The sequence below is a fragment of the Dipodomys merriami genome, unplaced genomic scaffold, assembly GCF_024711535.1.
Source record: "Dipodomys merriami isolate MVZ:Mamm:240054 unplaced genomic scaffold, mDipMer1.0.p SCAF_1, whole genome shotgun sequence".
Classification (NCBI taxonomy): Eukaryota; Metazoa; Chordata; class Mammalia; order Rodentia; family Heteromyidae; genus Dipodomys; species Dipodomys merriami.
Genome location: NW_027202270.1, coordinates 140,638,759 through 140,662,110, shown reverse-complemented (window position 1 = coordinate 140,662,110; position 23,352 = coordinate 140,638,759). Strand labels below are relative to the sequence as shown.

The window sequence follows — 23,352 nt, the reverse complement described above, 5'->3', positions numbered from 1 at the left end:
TAAAAGACTCTTATCTCCAATAAACTACCAAAAAGCCAGAAGTGGAGTTGTGGCTCAAGCAGTACAACTAAAAGAGCTCAAGAACAGAGCCTAGATTGAGTTTAAGCCCCAGAATTTGCATGCACAAACACACACACACACACACACACACACACACACACACACACACACACACACACACACACACACACACACACACACACACACACACACACACACACACACACACACACACACACACACACACACACACACACACCCCAAAAAATGTTGTAGATCAAAATTGTCAGAATAAACTAGAACAAAATCCAAAGCAACTAGAAAAGTCAACAACTAAGCATGTTATACAGAACTAAACTGCCCTCAAAAATTTCAGACTAAGAGTCCAAGGTTAGGTTAAGCTACATATTGGGGGAGGGGGGGTTGGCAGTTGTGGGGCTTGAACTCAGGGACTAGGTGCCATCCCTGAGCCTCCTGTGCTCAAGGCTAGTACTCTACCACTTGAGCCACAGTGCCACTTCAGGTTTTTGAAAGGTTTATTGGAGATGAGTCTCAAAGGGACTTTTCTGTCCAGGCTGGCTTCTAACTGCAGTTCTCAGATTTTGGCCTTCTGAGTAGCTAGGATTAAGACTCTGTCTTAAAAAAAATCTTGTATGAGTATTCTTTTCACATTTGCACATCTGAAGGGAAAAGGAACTTGAATAATAATTATAATATCTAATATTTCCTAAGTGTTTGTTATGTGCCATATACTCAGTACTGACTGCACACTGTATTATACTATTTTGTGCCCCCCTCATCTGGACTAAGAGGATGTGGAAACTAATATCATTCCATGGAAAGTGCACAAATGAACTCCACGAATGCAAGCTACAAAGCGCATTTACTGGGTCTGAATTCTAATTCAGCCACTTACTTGCTCTGTAAACCCTGAACAAATTACTTGTTATCCCACAACTATAAAATGAGGACAGTGTTATCATCTAATTCATAGAGCTATTATAAAGACAAAATAACCTGTAAAATACTTGATACAGGGCTGGGAATGTGGCTTAGTAGTAGAGTGTTTGCCTAGTATGCATGAAGCCCTAGATTCAATTCCTCAGTACCACATAAACAGAAAAAAAAAAAAAAAAAAAAAAAAGAAGTGGCACTATGGCTCAAGTGGTAGAGTGCTAGCCTTAAGCAAAACGAGAAGCTCAGGGACAATGCCCAAAAACTGCCCTAGAACTGGCAAAGAAAAAAATTAAATTAAAATTAAAAGTATTCAATAAGTATCAGCTATTATTACTCCCAACTTACTTAACAACGTAGGTTCAAAAAGGCTAGGGTTCCTTTCTAAGGGACACAGCCAGCATGCTCACTATGCCCCAGGAAAAACAGTGACCACCAAAGGAGATTGCACTTGCTTTTAGATCTGAAAAGGGTCCAGCCTAAACAGGGAGTAAAACAGTGCTGTAGGGTAAACTGTTATTTATCATAGGGCCATTCAAATTTCCTCAGATACATTGTTAAGACTATTTTAAGGATGAAGATTTGGGGGGTTGGGGGAAGGATGGGATGGGAAGGGGAAACAAAGGAGGAGGCTACAATACTTGATAAGAAATGTACTCATTATCTTGCCCATGTAATTGTAACCACTCTATACAGTATTTTCACAATTAAAAAAAAAAAAATAAAGACAAACAGAAAAAAAAAGGATGAAGATTTGCCATCTTCTTAAGAGGGTCTCTTCTGGAGATTTCAGGAATTTCCTGACTTCTACAACTTTAATTTAAAGCAGACCTCATTACCTGTCATTCTTAAAATATTTATGCCAGATACATAGCATATTAGCAAGTGCAGTAATGTATACAACAAATATAATCTAGGAATAGCTGAGAAAAGTTTTCTCCACGTTTCACTTAATGACATTTTGCTATGTCTTATTACCACAAAATGGTTTTCCTGGAAAACAGTTTCTCTGCTTTAAAGTTTGGCTTTTGCTTAAAAATAAAAAAAATCTTTAACTTGGTACCATTGCATTTGGGACTCCTTTATTTTTTCTTTTGAATCGAACAGCTTTTTATATATATTTTTATAGGTCAATATATCTGATTGTAGAAAATAAGTTAGGGTAAGATTTACATGAACTTCATCAATGTTCTTTATTCATTATTTAAGTTTTTCCTTTTTCTTTTTTTAGCCAATAAGATTGTAAATGTCTTAAGAGCCAGGATTGTCTTTTTATACCTCCAGCACCTAGGACCATGTTCTGTTTGCCAACAGAAGATAATCATATGTTATTTTGTCTTTTTTTTTTTTTTTTGGTCAGTTGTAGGGCTTGAACTCTGGACCTGGGCGCTGTCCCTCAGCTCTTCAGCTCCAGGCTAGCACTCTACCACTTGAGCCATAGTGCCACTTCAGGTTTTCTGAGTGGTTGCTTAGAGATAAGAGTCTCATAGACTTTTCTTGCCTGGGCTGGCTTTGAACTGCGATCCTCAGATCTCTGCCTCCTAAGCAGTTAGGATTATAGGCATGAGCCACCAGTGCCCAGCTGTTTTGTCATTTTTAAGGAGCATATGTTCTCTATGTTGTCTTCATTATCAAAAGGTCTATGTTCATAGTTCTAGGACACAACAGGAAGTGTTTAAGTCCACAGTCCCTCAAGTAACAACTGATAGAAATAGTAACAGAATTCTAAAATCTCTAACATTTAGAATTTCACATTTCCACTCTCCCTACTTCTTACAGAGAAAAATGAATATAATACATATTAGAGATTACTTTTAAAACTTGCTCTTCAAATGAACTCTCTAAAAAACTAGCTGAATTAGAAGACTTGACTATAGTCCCAAGATATCATTGCCTGTCCTGAAAAAAAAGGTAATGTCTTCAAGTAGTCCCTACTCTCTAAAATGATTGACATTTGAGGTGTTTATTTTTTTAAAGATACTTATAATCACCAGAAAATGGACTTTCTATAATTACCATTGTCAGTAACCACAGTCTTTCACATTCATTTTAACTGTACAGGATTAAAAAAATTAAAGTGAAGGGAGTAACATGACTGTTCCTCTCTATGAGGAATACTGAGAAACCCTTTAAGTTGGACAAGGTAGTTAATCATATTATATGATTCCAGTCTGAATGATTCTCTGTCTTCATTTACCAATGCACTGACATGATATTTACTGAATACTAGATATTGTGGTAGTTATTGAGGTGACTATGACCAAGGAATATAGTCCATATCAGAATAAACTGATTACTATCAAACCCATCTGACTCTTTACTCTATGTCTGTAGAAGCTAGCACAAGGTTAGAACATAATAATTATGGATTTAGTTGTGCAATGCACAAACTACAATTATATTACTTAATTCTCTAGAAATATCTTCATGGTCACATGGACCCAAGTTATTTAATGTTATTTTAAAACAAATTGACAAAATATTTTCTTTTTTTTTTTTTCTTTCTTTCTTTTTTTTTTTTTTTTTTTTTTTTTTGCCACTGCGTGCGTTTATTACCGTTCATTAAGGGCGGGGCGGGTTTTTTGACAAAATATTTTCTAGAAGCTTCTATGAAAACTTATAGTAGGCCTTTCAGTGTTTAAAAATGAATTAAACATGAGCCAGGCACTGGTGGCTCATATGTGCAATACTACCTACTCAGGAAGCTGAGACTTGATGATCACAGTCCCAAGCCAGACTTGGGGGAAAAAAGTCTGTAAGACTCCAATTTTAATTAACCAGCAAAAACACTGGAGAGCACCAGTCTAAAGCAAAAAGGCCAATGACAGTGCAAGTGACAGTGACAGTATAAGGTCCTGAGTTCAAACTCCTCTATCATACACACACACACACACACACACACACACACAAACTCATTTTGTAAAACTCAATATTTCTTTTATCACTTATCAAATGATCTCTCATCATTTTGAAGTAAATCCCAACAGCACTTCATAAAACATCGCAAATTTGAAAATTTCCATTAATTGGACTACTTGGCTGAAGTAACATGACAGGCATGTTCTAAAACAATTTGAAATGTGTATATACACATTAGCAAAAGCTTTCCTTCCTGATGCCAGTATCTGACCCACTATAAAAGAAAAACATTACTCATCAGTGACAAACATAAGGCTTGTCAGCTTATAATATTTGCAGACATAAAGACCAAGTAAAAAACAAGTAGAAAATGTAGAATCAAGCCAGCAGATGATTTATCTTTCCTCATTATTTCTAGGTGATTTATTTCAGGCCAAATAAAGTCCTATGGTTAACATTTTGATATAAACATTTCTGTAAAAATACCAAAGATGTGATATGCTTTATAACAATGAATAAACAAGTATCCGACATTTTTAACTGTACTTGTAGGAGGGTTGGATATGTGTATGTGTGCTGGTCTTGGAGCTTGAACTCAAGGCCAGGGCACTATCCCTGAGCATTTTTTTTTTTTTTGGTCAGATGTAGGGCTTGAACTCTGGGCCTGAGCTGTGTCCCTAGCTCTCCAGCTTAAGGCTAGCGCTCTACCATTTGAGCCACAGTGCCACTTCCAGTTTTCTGGTAGTTTATTGGAGATAAGAGTCTCATGGCTTTTTCTGCCTGAGCTGGTTTGAACCTCAGTCCTCAGATCCCAGCCTCCTGAGTAGCTAGGATTACAGGCATGAGCCACCAGTGCCTGGCTTCCCTGAACTTTTTTTTTGGGGGGGGGAATCCTGTCGTGGGGCCTGAACGCTGTCCCTCAGCTCTTCAGCTCAAGGCTAGCGCTCTACCACTTGAGCCACAGCACCACTTCTGGCTTTTTTCTTTTTGCTTATGTGGTGCTGAGGAATTGAACCCAGGGCCTCATGCATGCAAGGCAAGCGCTCTACCACTGAGCCAACTTCCCAGCCCTTTCCCTGAGCTTTTATACTCAAAAGCTAGCACTCTACTTCTTGAGCCACAGCTGGACTTTCGGCTTTGTGATGGTTAATTGGAGATAAGAGTCTCATGGAGTTCCAACCCAGGCTAGCTTCAAACCATGATCTTTAGATCTCAGCCTCCTGAGTAGCTAGGATTACAAGTGTGAGCCAACAGTGTCTGGCACTAACTATACTTTTTAATCATACGCTAATTCTTTCACATTTTCTTGTATATTCATTTTGTATAAAAATTTTTGCAAATATTTTTGTATATCAGGATTTCTCGATCTCAATGCTATTGGTACATTGGCTTGAACAATTTTTTTGTCATGGGGGAGGGGCTGTCCGATATATTATGGGATGTTTCACAGCATGCTTGGCCTATTATCTAATAGATGTCAATAGCAACCCTCAGTTGTAACAACTGAAAATGTCTTCAAACATTGCTAAGTGTCTTACAGGAGGGAAAGGGGGGAGGCAACTTGTCCTCAGTTGAAGACCATTTGGTTTATATGCAGGAGTTATAGTTTGGCCTAATTTTTATATAAAATAAATCATTTATTTGAACACATTTTTTCTGAATTGCTATTAGAAAAAAAGAAAGACCGATTAAAAGCTGGGTAGCCACCTATAATTCTAGCTACTTGGGGGGCTAAGACTAGGAGAAGTATGGTTTGAAGCCAGCCCAAGGCAGAAAAGTTTGCAAGAGTCCCTCTTCTCAACTCATAGCCATGTACAGTGGCAAGTGCCTGTTATCCTAAAACCCACGGGAGGCTAAAATTGGGAGGCTTGTAGTACCAGGCCAACAAAAGCAGGTAAATATGCAAGACTCCCTCAAGAAAGGAAATCTATGACTATGTTCACTCAAGAGGGAGGCAGTGGCACACACCTATCAGCCCAAGTGGGACAGAAGCTTAAAACAGACAGGTAACAGCCAGGCACCAGTGGTTTACACCTGCAATCCTAGCTACTCTGAGGCTGAGATCTGAGAAACATGGTTCAAAGCCAACTGTGCAGGAAAGTCCAGGAGACTATTCTCTCCAATTAAACACCAAAAAGCCAGACGTGGAGAGCTCAAGTGGCAGAGCACTAGGTTTGAGCACAAAAGCTCAGGGGCAGTGTCTGGGCTCTTGAGTTCAACCTCCAAGACTGGCATAAGAAAAAACAAACAAACAAACAAAGACAGATCATGGTCCTGGCACACACAAGCAAGAAGCAAGACCTTCTTTCAAAGAATAACCTGCAAAAAGCAAGTGTGGAGGCATGGGTCAGTGGTAGAATGCCTGTCTAGCAAGTATGTATAAGGCCTTGAGTTCAAGCCCTTGTACTGCTAAAAACAAAGACTAACCTAAATGTTTCCAAATCAAGCAAAACTTGTTTTTATTTTACCTTTCAATGTATTTCCCAATGGTTGATATGCCTCAGACACATACTCAGAGATGGAAACAGTACTTGCTGAAAAAAGCACAGCACCATTTTCTTTGGTGGAGTCCGTGAAGCTTCCTGTGCTCTGGAACAGGCTCACCACAGAAACTTCGGTATCTTCCATCAGATTTGTGGGAGTGAAGGAACTTTGATCGGTGACAGCAGGTGATTGCTCAGCCCCCCGCGCTGTTGACAGAGCTGTCCCCACATGTGTTTCCCCTTCAGGCAGACCTGGCGCCTCCTGGGAAGGTTGTCCCCCCTCCATACTATCATGGCTCACTCCTTCCAGCTGTGACGGTTCTATTCTCATCTGAGTCCCTGTGTTTTCTCCAAGCTGTGGGGCCCGTATCTGATTTACATTCTCTACTTTGGTTTCATCCCACTCTTCACTTGGGACAGAAGCAGCTGAAACAGCTGTGCTGACACTCACTGTAGCTCCAGGAGCTCCCAGCAGCCTGTCAGTTTCTGGATCAACACTCAGGGTGCTCTCAGAAGTTGCCAGTAAGTTCTTGGTGGCAGTAGCCTGGGTATTATCAGCTGTCATCTGTGTGGCCTTCTCCCTATCAAGAAGGACACTAACAGGCTCAGTATCTACTGTGGACTGAGTGCTAGGAAAAGAAGTTGCCCTCTGGTCTGGGTCAGCTTCCAGAGTCTCCATCCTGGGATTGGTGGCTAGCATTTCTTTAGTGTTTATGTAGGGTGAAGTTGAATGTCCCCAGCTAACTCCTTCCTGACTTTTAGTTGCAAACACTGGATTGTCCATGTACTTCAGAAAGCCTTGTGTTGCTTCTGTGGTCCCTTCTGCAATGGCCTGTGTGCTGGCACTGCTAGTGGGTTCCTCCTTCTCTTCCATCTTCAGAGAAGCAGGTGTGGTGATGGCAGTGGTTAACATGGTCTTGGAACGTCTGCTTTCAGGAGGTATCCAGTCTGGCTGGCTGGAACCAAACACATGATCACGGGCAGGACTGAGAGGCTGGAGGCGACCAGCTCCTGTAGGACTGATTTCTGTATCACTGAGGAGGAACAATGGTGGCGCAGCTGATGCTGTCACTGGATTTGGGGAGGGCATCAGTTGGGGCGAATGCTTTGGAGGATTTTCTTGGTCATCTGTATTCATCTTCACAGTCTGTCCTTCTTCTGCATGAGTGTGTGCTCTCTCTCTCTTTCCCATTTTGGGAAAGGCCAGACATGGTGAGACCAAATTGAAGACTACAAGGCTACAGAAAGCCAGACAAATGTGCAAAACAACTGATCTACTCATAGTGGAAGAGAATGCTGCAGATAAATTGGCAGAGTTGACAATTCCCGTGATTAAGTCCTGCAGAAAAAAAAACAAAGCATAGTCAACTGTCATGTAAATATATTTTGTAAATAAGGTCCTTACATCGAACTATAAATAGCATAATCTCCTTGACTTTGTACACAGAGAAGGTAGGTAAGAAGATGGCTGCTCTATTTCTTTGTACCCTTGGGACATGAGTAACCCAGTTCATTTTTCTCAGCTGAATTCAGCTGAAGCTCCCTAGAAAAAGGCACACCATAGTTTATGAAGTTCATTATTTCTTAAATACCTACTCGAAATAAACTATCCTTGAAGTCACATTTGCAATATGCTGTCCAAGTTCCTCTGTTAATTAACCATGTGGCCAAATGACTGCAGACATGGTAACATGTCCAGAATATGAATAGATGTTACACATTCACTCAGAGAACTTTTTTATTTTTAATTTTAAAAAATGGGTACCCATACTGGGCCTTGAACTCAGGACTTCACTTGCCCTTTTTCTGTTTTAAGGCTAGTGCTTACCACTTGAGCCATGGCTCCATTTCTGCTGATTAGTTGAAGATGAGTCTTACAGATTTTCCTGTCTGTCTGAGCAAGCTTTGAATGGAAATCTACAGATCTTAGCCTCTTAAGTAGCTAAGAATATAAGCATGATCCATCAGTGCTCATAACTTTTTGTTTTGTTTTGTTTTGTTTTCTGTTTGCTTTTTGTACTGTCTTGTGGCCTGAACTCAGGGCCTGGATGTTGTCCCTGAGATATTTTGTTCAAGGTTAGTGTCCTACCAACTTGAGCCACAGCTCCACTTTCAGCTTTGTCATATTAAAGGCACATTCAATGAGCCAGATCCCAAGGAGACTAAATCTAATGGCATCTTGATCTTGGACATCACAGTCCCCAGAAATGTGAGAAATAAATTTGAGGGTTTTTGTTATATTTTTGTGCTTGGAATTGAATATAGGTTTCCAAGGCTGTCCACTGTGTCCAAACAAACAAAGACAAATGTGATAAAAATTTACTATCATCATGAAATACTGAGCATCAGTTACTTTCAATAGTGTGTACCACTGTTATCTGAAAAATAAGCTAAAAGCAAAAAGTATGGTGGAATGGCTCAAGTGGTAGAGTGCCTAGCAAAGTATGCGAGATCCTGAGTTCAAAATCCAGCACCACCAAGAAAAAGCAGTATATAAATTATTTTCAATTAAAATACATCTTAAATAACTTAGTATCTGCAACAACTACAAAACTCATAAGCAAAATGTCTGTGTTTCAAACGTTAAGAATTTAAAAAGGCACTAAATATAAATAAGTGCATTAAAAAAAAAAAGCAGCCAGGTATGATGGCTCATACTCATAATCCTAGCTACTCAGGAGGCTAAGATTTGAGAATCACAGTTCAAAGCCAGCCCAGACAGGGCTGAGACAATCTGTGAGATACGCATCTTCAATTAACCACCAGAAAACTGACAATGGTTCTGTGGCTCAAACAAACAAACAAACAAACAAAAGCAAAAAAGCTCAGAGAGAGCACTCAGGCCCTAAGTTCAAGCCCCAAGACTGACAAAAAATAAAATAAAATAAAAAATAAGAAACAAAGCATTTCAAAATAAGCAATCTTTACTGAATATCCATTATTGTTAAGGTTAAGATGCATTGTATTCTTTAAACTATACACATTCTCATTAAAATATTTCAGCTGCTCAACTTACTCACATTTTAAGAGCTTTAGTTCTTTTTATTTGTTTAGCTGAATAGGGCCCCTTCTTTTTCTATGATTGAAACTTTCTCAATTTTTGATCCCCAGTACTACAAAAAGAATTATTAGAGATACTACAGGTTTTCCAGAAAATTAAACCTAGGAATTAAAATTCTAAAATAGAAATCTTGCCTTTACAAAAGATATCTTTCTTCTTCCTTTCATGTCTAATCAATTAAACTCTCTAGGCTAAGCACTTGATGCACACTTGTGAAACAGAAATTCACATTTTCATGGAGACTTCTCCTAAGGATTTCAAAGCCTTCACATGTTATCCTATTTAGTCTTAAAGATCCTTTCAAGACAGAAAAAGAAAGAAAGAAAGAAAGAAAAGGTCAAGTTCTCAGGGCATATCTAGACAGCTGAAAACCAAGGCAAAGCTAGATTTTTTTTTTTTACATGAGAAAAAAAAAATCCATGGATTGAAGCTAAGGCCTCCTGCCAGCCAGCGGCCTCACCTGAGTACAATGTCTTGAAAGAGAAACTTCCCGCCCCCATCAGGCCTTATTGAAAGACAGTGAGCCAGGTCCACCCAGCTAAGGTACTCCTAAATTCCTGATGCACAGAAATGGCATGAAACTATAAAGATGTATTGTTGCTTTAAGCTCCTAAGTTTGGAGGTAATTTGTTACTCAGACATCTTGAGTCCACAGTGCTCTAGGGAAATACAGGAAGAGAATGATGTCATGAACTGTCTTGATGCTGCGTACAGGAAAGGAACAGCATTATCAAGAACCATAAAGTTAGCAGTAAAAAGAACATTAAAGCCAGAGGTGACTAGGAATTCATAACTACTCCCCACAAAATCCTAGCAGTAGTGAAGACACTGTTCCCCAATATGTAGAATGTGGGGGTGGGGGACTAAGACATTCTTGTTGAAATATTAAATTATTATATACAAATAGCAAATATCATTTTAAAAGGTGGAAAGCACAAGAAAGGTAATTGAGACTACCTGAAGATCATGTGTCAAGGCATGTGAACATTTTGGACATTGTTATACTTCAGATGTGCCAGAAAGCATTCCGTTTCCTAGCCAGGTAACAGATCATACAGTACAGTGTTTGGCCCAATGCCTCTACTCTCCTCTACTAAAACAAAAACATATGAGAGCTAAGAAGCAATACTACAGTCAATGAATTCCACCTTTGGATTTTTGTTATAGACAAGTTGAACTATGATTGTCTGTATATTTGAAGAGACAAAAAATAAAAAGCTATCAACCTCTCTGGTTCATTTGGATCTGTTCAACCTATTCCTGAAAAAAAAAAAAAAAACTTTTCCCACTCAATGAAAGTTCCTAAGCATACCAGAGGATAGAAAGAATGGTCTAGAGGGGCTGGGAAGGTGGCTCAGTGGTAGAGCGCTTGCCTTGCATGCATGAGGCCCTGGGTTCCATTCCTCAGCACCACATAAGCAGAAAAAAAAAACCAGAAGTGGCGCTGTGGCTCAAGTGGTAGAGCACTAGCCTTGAGCTGAAGAGCTGAGGGACAGCACCCAGGCCCAGAGTTCAGGCCCCACGACTGGACCCCCCCCCAAAAAAAAAAGATAGAAAGAATGGTCTAGAAGTTTGCTTTACATTAGCCCAGGCGTCTGGATTAAAAACCTGAAGAATCCCATCATGAGTAGTAACAGAGGACACAGGATGGTATCTGAAAACAGAGTTTCTGAATTTTGGCTTCCTTATTGTTAAAACCTGCTATGTGATGCTAGACAAATAGCTTTATTTGCTCCTTTGAGAAAATGAGGTGTTAACAAAATAATCATTAAAATCTCTTCTGCCCCCACCACTCTCTTCTCATGTCTTCTCGATCTGACACAAAATAAAAATTTCAATATTTTCACACTGTCATGATCTTTGCCATCACGTCCGGGAGGCATCCTCATGATCAAAGAGGTCCTGCACATTTTATGTTTGGCAGCCCATTTCACGTGGGCTGAGAGGAGGATTTTATGAACAAGTTAAATTATGGGAAATGGAACAAAGAGTAAAGATCGCCCTTCTGAAACACAATTTTCCTTCAAGGTCTTATTTTCTTTCTATGTTGTGAGTTTCAGAATTGTTGTGTGAAGGGAATTCTACCATTGCTCTAAAAGATTTCCCTTCTGTGATTAAGTGTCAGCCACCTGCTTACTAGATCCAATTACAGCAGAAAAGGTGGGGGTAAAACTCAAGCCTTTCCTACATCCGTGTATTGAGGCCATATGCTCCATCTCCTCACTATTCAAGGCAACGCCTGAACTTTAAAAGGAGAAAAGACATCCTGTAGGAATGGCAGCAGGAAACACATCTGCAACACAGATAAATTGGTAGATGACCTTCAAGTTCCAGGTCTTTCTTCATCTTTCAAAGACCCAGTACAGGTCTATAGTGTCACTTCATGAGTTGGGTGTCCCATAATGAGAACTACATGACATCAAAAAATAAAATAGAGGAAATGGAGCTCTGGCTCAGTGTGGTAGAGTGCTAGCCTTGAGCACAAAAGCTCAGGAACAGTGCCTAGGCCTTGAGTTCAAGGCTCAGGACTAGACAGAAAACAGGCAAGCAAACAAGAAAGAGAGGGGGGAGGGAGGGAGGGAGAGAGAGAGAGAGAGAGAGAGAGAGAGAGAGAGAGAGGCAAAGAAAGAAATTTGGAAGGAAGAAAGGAAGGAAGGAAGAAAGAAAGAAAGAAAGAAAAGGAAGAAAGAAAGAAAGAAAGAAAGAAAGAAAGAAAGAAAGAAAGAAAGAAAGAAAGAAAGAAAGGAAAAAGAAAGAAGGAAGGAGAGAGAGATAAGAAAAAGTGAGGGAAGGCGGGAAGGAAAGAAAGAACAAAGAGAGAGGGGGAGGGAGGGAGGAAGGAAGGAAGGAAGGGGAGAGGGAGTGAGGGAAAGAAAAAAGAAAAGAGAGAGAGAGAGAGAGAGAGAGAGACTTCTCTGAAGAGGAACTAAGAATGGCCAACAGACACATGAAGAAATGTTCAATTCTAGCCATAAAAGAAATGCAAATCAAGACAACATTGAGATTCCACCTCACCCCAGTTAGAATAGCTATAATCAAGAAATCTAATAACAACAGATGCTGGAAGGTTTGTGGCCAAAAGAGAACCCTACTACATTGTTGGTGGGAATGTAAACTTGTTCAACCACTTTGGAAAGCAGTATGGAGGTTCCTCAAAAGACTCCACACAGAGCTCCCCTATGACCCAGCAATCCCACTTTTAGACATTTACCCAAACGATCACAACCAAGGTCATACTAAAGTTATCAGTATAACTATGTTTATCACAGCATTTTTTCACCTTAGCTAAGATATGGAACCAACCCAGATGCCCCTCAGTAGATGAATGGATCAAGAATATGTGGTATATTTACACACACACACACACACACACACACACACACACACACACACACACACACACACGGTATATTTACACACACACACACACTGGAATTCTAGGCCTCCATCAGAGAATGATACCACCCCATTTGTTAAGAAATGGAAAGGCTTGCAGGGCGCCGGTGGCCCTGTAATCCTAGCTACTCAGGAAGCTGAGATCTGAGGATCACAGTTCAAAGCCAGCCCGGGCAGGAACATCCATGAGACTCTTATCTCCAATAAACCACTAGAAAACCAGAAGTGGCGCTGTGGCTCAAGCAGTAGAGCACTCGCCTTGAGCTGAAGAGCGCAGGGACAGCGGCCAAGCCCAGAGGTCATGCCCCATGACTGACAAAAAAAAAAAGAAAGAAAGAAATGGAAAGACTTAGAAAAAATTATATTAAGTGAGGTACGCCAGACTCAAAGAAACATAGGTCCCATTGGTTTCCCTTATCTGCAATAACTAGTATATGTCTAGGACAAGCAGAAGGGTTCAAAAGCTCTATATGTCCATATAACCTGATGCTAAGCGAAATGAACCCCAAGATAGGAATATAAGAGATTTTATCTTTCTTGCTGTTCTTTTTAATGTACTTATAATGCACTATGTGATTTTTTCGTCTCTTTGTATGTTCTTCCCCCATGGTACAACCTCTGTTATCACTGTATTTGATTCTGGTGCCCTGCATCTTGTATATACATTTTTCTAATTTGGGGAGGGGAAAGGAAATAACAAAATGCTGAAATAAGGATACAGGATGACACACTGTAACAAAACAACGGAGGGGGTAACAATGCTCAATAGGAAATGGACTCATACCTTGCTCATGTACTTGTAACCCCTCTGTACAGTATCTTTACAATAATATGTATATTTAAAATAGAAAGAAAGAGAGAGAGAAAAAAAAGAAAGAAAGACAAAGACAAAGGAATGACCATTGTCAAATCAATGACAATGTTCCTACATCTAAATCACCATCTGCCACCTACTTTGTAGCTCTGGTCTTTTTCCACTTTCTTCAACACTGAATCTCCTAGGTGGCCAAGTGCCCAGTACAGAGGAAATGCTTGGTAAATATTGGCTGAACAAACAAGGAATATCTACAGCCTGCTTTGTTGGGAGAGGCCTAAGGAGGGAAGATATCATTGCTTATTAGGATTCTGTGTCTTATAATAATTATAACAGTCATAAGAACATTTAACAAAATACTTGACTTTTCCTTAATACTGTGTCCAAAGACAAAGTATGTTTTTCTTATCTGTCTATGCCAATTAATTCAGATGAAGAAATTCTGGCCAAATTGCTGATAGAGGATATCATCTTCAAATAGCTTTAAAAGCATCCCTTTCTGAGCAAGTCAGTAGCACATCTGTCATTCACTATCAAGGTATCCTTAATGGCTTGGCAGTGCTCTGAACAATTTACTGCATTTCTACCACCAGTAGGCAGATAAGCTGTTCTGTCAAGCACTATCTTTGACAATCTTAAATAGACACAATCCAGAATCTGTTTCTTTGTCAGCCCAAGGCATACTCAAGTTTCAAAGACAAATGAAAGACAACCAAAACAATAACAAAAATACAACCTTCTTCTTTGATTTAATCAGATCTTTCTAAATACTTGGTCAACATTTTTCCAAATAAAAAGGAATAGTGCTACTTCAGTGTGTTACCAAAATGAAGTTACAAAAGGGAAACTCACAAGTTAAAACCCTCTAAATTGGAGTCCATGGAGTATAGATCAGGAAAGAACATGAGCATTTTCCTTGGAATACTCAAGATACAGCAAGACTGGAAAACATGCCTTAGACTTCCCTTTCTCAGAATAAAGACAAACACCCTAAATAGCTGGTGTGAGTGGGACAAGAAAGATTAGTTAAATCTGTTTTGTCTACTAGAAAGACAATGAGGATGACCCAGGAGTTTTTTCCACTTCTGTGTAGTGCACAGAATGCACCTTCTTTCTACTAGTCAAGGCAACACCAGGACTTGAAAAGTAGGAGGAAAGACAACCCGCAGGAATTCCAGAAGGAAACAAGTCTACAGTTCCGATAAATGGATAGAGGTTCCAGGTCTTTCCTCATAGTTCTAAGCCCAGCATCCTTTTGGATGCTACCAAACTCTGTCTCCTTCTTCCTCCAACATTGTAGTCATCCTAAACTTTTGTTCACATCCTAGAATCACAACTTCTGTGACTCTTTCACTCCTAATCAATTATAGAATTATCTCTTCTCTTTACTCAAATGACATTCTTGTAATTGCCTCTAATTGGTGAGCCTGTCATGAATGCAGAGTCTACTCTCAATCCATTATATACAACCCAAATGGTTTATTCTTTTCTTTTTTGGCCAGTCCTGGGGCTTGAACTCAGGGCCTGGACACTGTCCCTGAGCTTCTTTTGTTCACGTCTAGCACTCTACCACTTGAGCCTCAGTACCACTGTTTATGTGGTACTGAGGAATCAAACCCAGGGCTTCATGCATGCTAGGCAAGCACTCTACCACTAAACCACATTCCCAGCCCCCAAATGGGTTGACAATAAAAATGACACTAATCAGGGTTGAGGATTTAGCTCAGTGCAAGAGTACTCGCCTGGCAAGTGCAAGACCGAGTTCAATCCTCAGCCCTGCAGGGAAAAAAAGTGACACTAATCTATCAAAAGTGACTACCATTCTGGGGATGCTTTGTGCATCGTGCAGATTATCTTTCTAATCCTTACAACAACTTAACAAGGCAAGTGTTAATATCCCCCAAGGCTTTTTTTTTTTTTCTGTCGGTCCTGGGGCTCTGGACTTGAGCGCTGTCCCTCAGCTCTTCATCCTAAGGCTAGTGCTCTACCACTTGAGCCACAGAGCCACCTCAGTTTTTGTAAGTTTTGTAAGTGTTTTATTGGAGATAAGAGTTTCATGGACTTTCCTGCCCAGGCTGGCTTTGAACCTTGATCCTCAGATCTCAGCCTCCTGAGTAGTTAGGATTCCATGCGCGAGCCACCAGCACCCAGCTTTCTCCAAGGCTTTTTAGATGTGAAAATTATATTAGGTTTATGTGGGATAGTTAATATACATTAAATGGTAGCATCTGTTTTTGACCTTTCACATTCTGCATACTTTATGCTCCTTGCTTTTGCCACTAGTACTCTCTGCCTTCCCAAAATACAATGTGTAATGTCTCTAAACTTCCAGCTGCCAAACTGTATGTGTACAATACAAATCCTACCCCATCCCCAGCCAGTTACCCTGCCCTCTTCCATATCATATCCATTTCAGGCAACTAGGTCTTGTTCTCCCTATCAGTCCCTTCTTTCTACACCAGGATCCAAATCCTGGTCACTTTTGTGGCAAGCAAATGCTGCTACACACATACACATATACAAAAAAAAATGCTTAGTCTATTACTTTCCTACCTTTCACCCAGCTCCTCTAACAAATGATCATATCTGTAAGTCTTGTCACCTCAAATAATATTGTTTCTTCTGTACAAACACTGGCCTTCAAACTTCCTTTGTTTGCCATAAGATTACTAACTAATAATGGCAAGGAGATAAGATGAGGCATTCAATAAACATTTGCTGGCATGAAATGAATTTAAAGAATTGTTCAGTATCCCACAAAATTAAGAAAAGTGACCGGGCACTGGTGGCTCTCACCTGTAATCCTAGCTAATCAAGAGGCTGAGATCTGAGGATCAATTCATAGCCAGCCCAGGCAGGAAAGTCCGTGAGACTCTTATCTCCAATAAACTACCAGAAAACTGGAAGTGGCACTGTGGCTTAAGCAGTACAGAGCTCACCTTGAGCTGAAGAGCTGAGGGATAGCGCCTAACCCCTGAGTTCAAGTCCCACGACCAACAAAAAAAAAATTAAGAAAAGTGAGGGAAGGGGTGGGTGGGGAGGGTGTGTGAGAATGTTGAAAGGGGTTACATTGATCAAGATGCAGCACTGTATTCATAAGCTGCTTGGGTGAATGGCAACTCCTTTGTACAGATATGGAAGGGTAATAAAAATATTTTATTTTCTTTTTTTAATTTTTATTTATTTTTATTGTACAGAGGGGTTACAATTACATGGGCAAGATAATGAGTACATTTCTTATCAAGCATTGTAGCCTCCTCCTTTGTTTCCCCTTCCCATCCCTTCCCAGCCTCCTCCCCCCACCCAATTCTCCCCCCCCCCACCAAAGTTGTAAAGTTTGTTTTCGACATGACAACTTGTACTTCTCATTGTTGCAACGGGTCCACCTGTATCCCTATTTTTTCCTTCCCCTCCACAAATTATACCGACATCAAATACAGTGAAAGCAGGGGTTATACTGTGGGGGAGGGACAAACAAAGCAACAAAGAAATAATCTTATCAATGCATTAGAAACAAATGCATGAAAGAAAAAAAAAACATTTGAATACATATCTTAGGGTTCATTTTCCTAACATCACCTTATTTGACCTTTTCTGCTTGACTCATACATATACTTGATATTGCAAATAAGGGAAACCATGGGACCTATGTTTCTTTGGGCTTGGCTTACTTCACTTAATATAATTTTTTCCAAGTCTTTCCATTTCCTAACAAATGGGGCAATGTCATTCTTTCTGATGGAGGCATAGAATTCCATTGTGTATATATACCACATTTTCTTGATCCATTCATCTACTGAGGGGCATCTGGGTTGGTTCCATATCTTAGCTATAGTAAATAATGCTGCAATAAACATAGTTGTGCTAGTAGTTTTAGTGTGGTCTTGTTTGTAAACATTTGGGTAAATGTCCAAAAGTGAATTGCTGGGTCATAGGGGAGCTCTATGTGGAGTCTTTTGAGGAACCTCCATACTACTTTCCAAAGTGGTTGAACAAATTTACACTCCCACCAACAATAAAGTAAGGTTCCCTTCTGTCCACATCCCCTAATAAAAATATTTTTTATAAATAAATAAAGATAAATAATTGATTACGAGTAAGAAAAAGAAGCCAGGGGCTAGTAATTCATGCTTGTAATAATGCAGGAAGCTGAGATCTGTGGATCAGTTTGAAGCCAGCCCAGGCAGGAAAGTCTGTGAGACTCTTTTTTTGGGGGGAAGGGGGTGTCCAGTCGTGGGGCCTGAACTCTGAGCCTCGGAGCTGTCCCTCAGGTCTTCAGCTCAAGGCTAGTGCTCCACCACTTGAGCCACAGCATCACTTCCAGCTTTTTTGTTTTTGCTTACATGGTGCTGAGGAATCAAACCCAGGGCCTCAGGCATGCAAGGCAAGCGCTCTACCACTGAGCCACCTTCCCAGCCCTCTGTGAGACTCTTATCTCCAATTAACCACCAAAAAGCCAGGAGTAAAGCTGTGGCACAAGTGGTAGAGCACTAGCCTTGAGCAAAAAATCCTCAAGGACAGTGCCCATGCATTGATTTCAAGCCCCAGGACTGGCACTAAAAAACAAACTAACAAAAAGAATATTCAATCTATTTTGCATTATAAGATTGTAGATTTTCATAGCCTATCTTTGTCTAATTTTATGGTTTTTCCATCACCCAGCCAACTTGAAGTACTTATTCAGGATGACATTTTAATGACAGCAATAACTTATAGACTCTCATTTCCACTGTATTTTAGGTTTTCAGAACTTGTTTTACACACACACACACACACACACACACACACACACACACACACACACACACACACACACACACACACACACACACACACACGATAAGCAATCACAGGTAGCAAGTCCCAGAGCTTCAGGTCAACTTGCTTCCCAATTACCATCCCCTCTTTAAGGTCCAATTAATGATTCTTTGATTAATGAAGGGAAAAGGACACTCCTCCTCCTTGGTATCTTAAGAATCTTCCTACTTTGTGTTTTTCTTGATCTCAGTGATCCATTTATCATTGTCTTGTCTTTTTAAAAAAAATCCTTAAGGCTGTCATTGCCAATACTATTTCATTTGTCTAATGCTGAGCTCCTCAAGATTCTACCCAATTAACCCAGCTGTGGCACACAGCATTAAGGTACCACATTCCTAACTCACTATTGACAACTGTCACTGATCTTTTATATTGGCTCTAAGATCTGGGCCACAGCCATCCCTCACTGTAAATTAAAGAGCTGTAATGAAATACAATCATTCCAGCAGCTTGTTCCTTCACAGTGGAAGGAGGGTAAATGAGTAACCACAAAAACAAAGTATGGTCCCTTAGGAGGATAGCAGCCCCAGTGCTGACAGCAAAGAGGGTAAGTGGGCTGGGGTCAAGATGGTTACTCTGGAAACTATCCGCAAAGTGCTTTCTCCTCCCTGTAGGTCATAGCTAAGTTCCACATATTGAGCCCATCATCTGTAGACTGCAAGCTAATGATATAGACAAATAAGGATGTCCATACTTACTGCCCCTAGCATATTATTCTTTCCCTGTGGTAAGAGAAGCTGGACTGGAAGGTTTAAATATAGGATTCAAGTTCCAGTTCTACTTTGGGCAAATCACTGAAGTTCAGTTTCCTTGTGGCAAAACAGAGATAATGTTCCTCATGCTAAATAATAATAACAATAATGTTCATTCTGTCTTCTTTAAGGATGAAGAACAGCCGGGTGCTGGTGGCTCACGCCTGTAATCCTAGCTACTCAGGAGGCTGAGATCTGAGGATCGCGGTTCAAAGCCAGCCCGGGCAGGAGAAATCGTGAGACTCCTATCTCCAATAAACCACCAGAAAACTGGAAGTGGTGCTGTAGCTCAAGTGGTAGAGCGCTCGCCTTGAGCTGAAGAGCTGAGGGACAGTGCCCAGGCCCAGAGTTCAAGCCTCACGGCCGACAAAAAAAAAAAAAGGATGAAGAACAAAGACTGACGATGGACATGATGCACCACTGAAGACATAGTACTGGGGTTCTGACAAGCATGCCCCGAAACTACAGAAATGTGAGTCCTCTGAAGCATCTTTGTAACATCAGTCAGGAACTGAACATCCATTCTCCCTCCGTATTTCCATGGGGCTTCATTCTTCAGCATCCACATTGATGAAGGGACCTGAGAGTGTGTCTGTTGTCTACAGAATCCCATCCTCATCAATCTCGATCTGCAAGCTGTTGTTTATCCATCAGACAGCTCTTTTAAATAATCTAATCCAACACTTTATTTCTGTTCTTTGTGGTTTACAGACCTCATTTTCTTGGCAAGATCGCTAAGCACGAGTTCGCCACTTAAAAGGAAGGTGAAACTAGATTCATATACTTATAATCATTAATAAACACAATAAAAAATAAAATGGGCTATATGTCTTAGAGAATGAGTTTTCATTTTAGAGATTCCCTCTGACGAGCCCCTTCCCTATGTGAGAATAATAAGCAAGATCTCATTCACAAAAATACAATGCCATATCCAAATTCTCAACATCTACTAAATAAAGAGTGAAGTACCCAATTAGTTACAAGGTGACATTCACCTTTCTCATTTTGACTCTGTACTTGTATTTAACATCTGTGAGGCCAATTTATGATACTGCAAAGGTCTTAGAGGAACCCCCAGGAACACATGACAAGAAGACTCCCACGAAAACAAAGACCAGTCCATCTCTTTCTCCCTAATTGGCTCTGTTGCTGTAGCTACCTTAGACTTGGGGAGCCTTGGGAGTTTTGTGAATAAAAGCAATCAATACCCAGTCTGCTGCGTGAGTGCTTGCTCATTCTTATGACAACTATCACACGTTCCACTTGATTCATAAAATCAAATCAGACGACCCTGAGGAAACTCTACTCCAGGTAAAACAATCAGTGTTTCTGATTCTGTGATTCTGTGACAAGAAGCAGGGTTCTGAGTCTCTCAATAGATGCCGTGAGGGGGATGGGGGGGGTGGGTTCCGCTAGCAAGTGTGCAGAAGTCCGCTTGGCTGAAGGCGCCGCTGCGGAGCCCAGCCTCACCCTCCATAATCCAGGATACACACTAGAAGAACCGGGAGACATGCAAATTCCCACCCACGCGTTTCCCTTCACGCTCTGTGAATGGATTTGGAGAACCACTCCCCATTCGCTCCCAAGTTTCCCAAGAAAACTTCCCCAGAACGCAGGCAACCACTTCGAACCCATCCGCTCGGCTCTCCATCATCCGCCCAGGCGCCAGCCAAGCCAGGTCTCGGCAGATCCTGGCGCTGGGCATGGCAAAGGACCACCCCAGAACTCCGCAGAGTTCGTGTGTGGCCGCTCCCTCTCCAGCCGGCCTCTCCATGGTTCGAATCCACCCGGGTTGGGTCCTGTCCGTGAGCAGGACGCACCCGCGACATCTGGACCCCTCTGGGCCGCAGCTCCCCATCCATTCCCGAGTCTGAGGCAGCGCCTCGCCTCCTCCCACCCTCACCCGCAGGCCCTCCTCCTACTTCAGCGACCTTTCCTGGGCGCATCCCCCGTCCAGGCGCGTCCCGGAGGCTCCAGCCCAGCCCCGCGCGGCACAGCCAAACTGTTCGTTTTCCGCAAAGTCGCCAAGACCCCATTTCCACATCTCCGCGGCCACCGCAGCCCCCAGTCTTCCCGGGAGGGCTGCGCGCGGAGCGGCGCCGAGGGACAGCGCCATGGCTAGAAGGGAATAAACCCTAGTCCTCGGGAACTTCTCTCCCGCCGCGGCGGGATGGCCAGGGACGCGAGAGGAAGAAAGAAAGGGGTGGGAGGGGAATCAAGCAACCCACACAAAAGCAGCCAGTGTGGAAGCTCGGGCGGCACAAAGGCCCGCTGGCGGGTGCGGAGCCGGGAAGGCTGGGCTGGAGCGAGGCGTGCGGGGAGTCCTCCGAGGCCTGCACGCCGCGCCCCGCGCGCCCGCGGAGCTGCCCCGCCGCGTAGCCCGGCGCCCCCCGGGGCACGGCGTTCCGGCGGAGGGGGGGGGGGCCGCAGGGCGCGCGCCCGGCACGCCTCCGGCTCGCCCCGCTCCCCGCGCGACCCCGCACCTCTCCGGGCTCCCGTTCCATCCCCGCCCCGGTGCCACGTCTGCAGCCGCGGCCGCCCGGCCGGCGAGATCCGCGCCGCTCCTCTCACCTGTGCGCCTTCAGCCGAGCAGCGCGGGGAGGAGAGCGGCGGCGCCGGCGCTCGGCATCCCCGCCGCGGCCCCTGCAGCGGCGGCGGCGGCGGCGGCGGCGGCTCGGGCTCCCTAGGCTGCGCGGTCTGGGACGCCAGGGGGAGGGCGCTTCGCTTGGTTGCTTATTCATAAGGCCGCGGTTCCGGCTGGGGATTGGGCGGCGGGTAGGTGTGCCCGCCCCGGCTGGCTGGCTGGTCGCCCCACGCCCCCCCCCCCTCGCCCCACCCCGGGGCGCCCACTTCCCCGCCTCCGGCTCGACACGACCCCTGCGTCGGAGACCTTCCCCCCACCCCACACTCCCCGCCACCTCCGAGCACCCACCCACCGCTCACCCGCCTGCCCCTCTTCGCAGACCCGCGCGCTGCGCGGCTGCTTCTCCTTCGGAACCGCGGCGGCGTGTGCACAGGCGCCAGGACTCCTCTGATCTTGGGGTCGGGCAAGGGGCGCTCGTCCCAGGCTGCCCAGGAGTTTCTTGGGAAAACTATATGCGGGCCTGGCCAAGGCCCCAAGAAGACCTTTAAGTAACTACAAGTTGTGCCCCCCTTCCTGGCCACTCAGGGAAGTTGAAAATAAGCGTGCCTAATAAGTACGTTTGATTGGGTTCTGGATCCTGCAGGACACATGGCTAGCTACTGTGTCCTTTTCTCCCAATTCTGAACAATACTCCCCCGAAAAGTAAATGTGGCGGTCCCCCAGTTCGCAAAGGAGTAAGGGTTCAAACTTGTAATTGTTCAAGATCTTATGAGAAGTGTAGCCTCTGGGAATTTGTAACCTTGATTTTTTTTTTCTCCTGGTACCAGGGCTTGGACTCAAGGCCTCTCACTCATCACTTGGCATTTTCTGCTCGAGACTGGTGGTCTGCCACTTGAGCCACACCTCTACTTCCAGCCTTTTTGCTGGTTAATTGGAGACAAGCATCTCCCAGACTTTTTCTGCCAGGGTTGGCTTCAAACCATGATCCTCCAGTCTCAGCCTCCTGAGTAGCTAGGTTTACTGGTGTGAGCCACCAGCATCCAGCTGTGATCTCCATTCTTAAATCTCTCTTTTAGGAGGCAGAACAGCTCTCTTGTTATCTTTGGCTCACACACTGGCCACAATGCACACGTGTGGAGTGTAAACTTACTCACTTCAGCTCCCTTTAGAACCTATTAGCTTTTGTTTCTAGAATGGTAATTAACAGAGTTCCTGAATTGAACATAGTTGAATTGAATTGAAACCATAAATTCTGGGAGTGTTTTTGTTTGTTTTTTTAATGTGTGATCAATTGTGTAATGTGTTTTGTGACGAGGTGTATTACACGAATTTATTACTACTGGACAGACAAAGCTAACCCAGACTTGCCAAATGATAGTTCAACATTTTAAAGTCAGTAGTTTGAAAATCAGACCACATTTTCTTATTTTATAAAAACAAATGAACAATGTTCTGCCATATTGGTAGGTTCCCAGCTAGCTCACGTAATTGGGTCTACATACTGGTAAACAACCTGAAGGCAGACAATGGTGGCTCATGTCTGTAATCCTAGCTACCTAGGAGGCTGAGATCTGAAGACTGAGGTTCAGATGCAGCCCAGGCAGAAAAGTCCATGACAGTCTTATCTCCAA

The 23,352-nt window shown here is 42.6% G+C and overlaps 1 protein-coding gene across 3 annotated transcripts in view; it reads right to left on the bottom strand.

The window, feature by feature from the left end:
- The window catches only part of Armh4 (armadillo like helical domain containing 4), a 119,437-nt gene extending 97,622 nt beyond the window's left edge, over window positions 1–21,815 (bottom strand). For 2 of the 3 annotated variants that reach the window (XM_070032741.1, XM_070032749.1), the window contains exons 1-2: window positions 21,069–21,098; window positions 6,282–7,635 (exon numbers count right to left, since the gene is read on the bottom strand). In XM_070032741.1, the coding sequence (XP_069888842.1) occupies window positions 6,282–7,635; window positions 21,069–21,083 (1,369 nt within the window). In that variant the 5' untranslated portion in view covers window positions 21,084–21,098. Of the gene's footprint in view, window positions 1–6,281; window positions 7,636–21,068; window positions 21,099–21,708 lie in introns of those variants that run through there. The other variant, XM_070032758.1, reaches the window with a different exon arrangement.
- Between the last annotated feature and the right edge of the window lie 1,537 nt (window positions 21,816–23,352).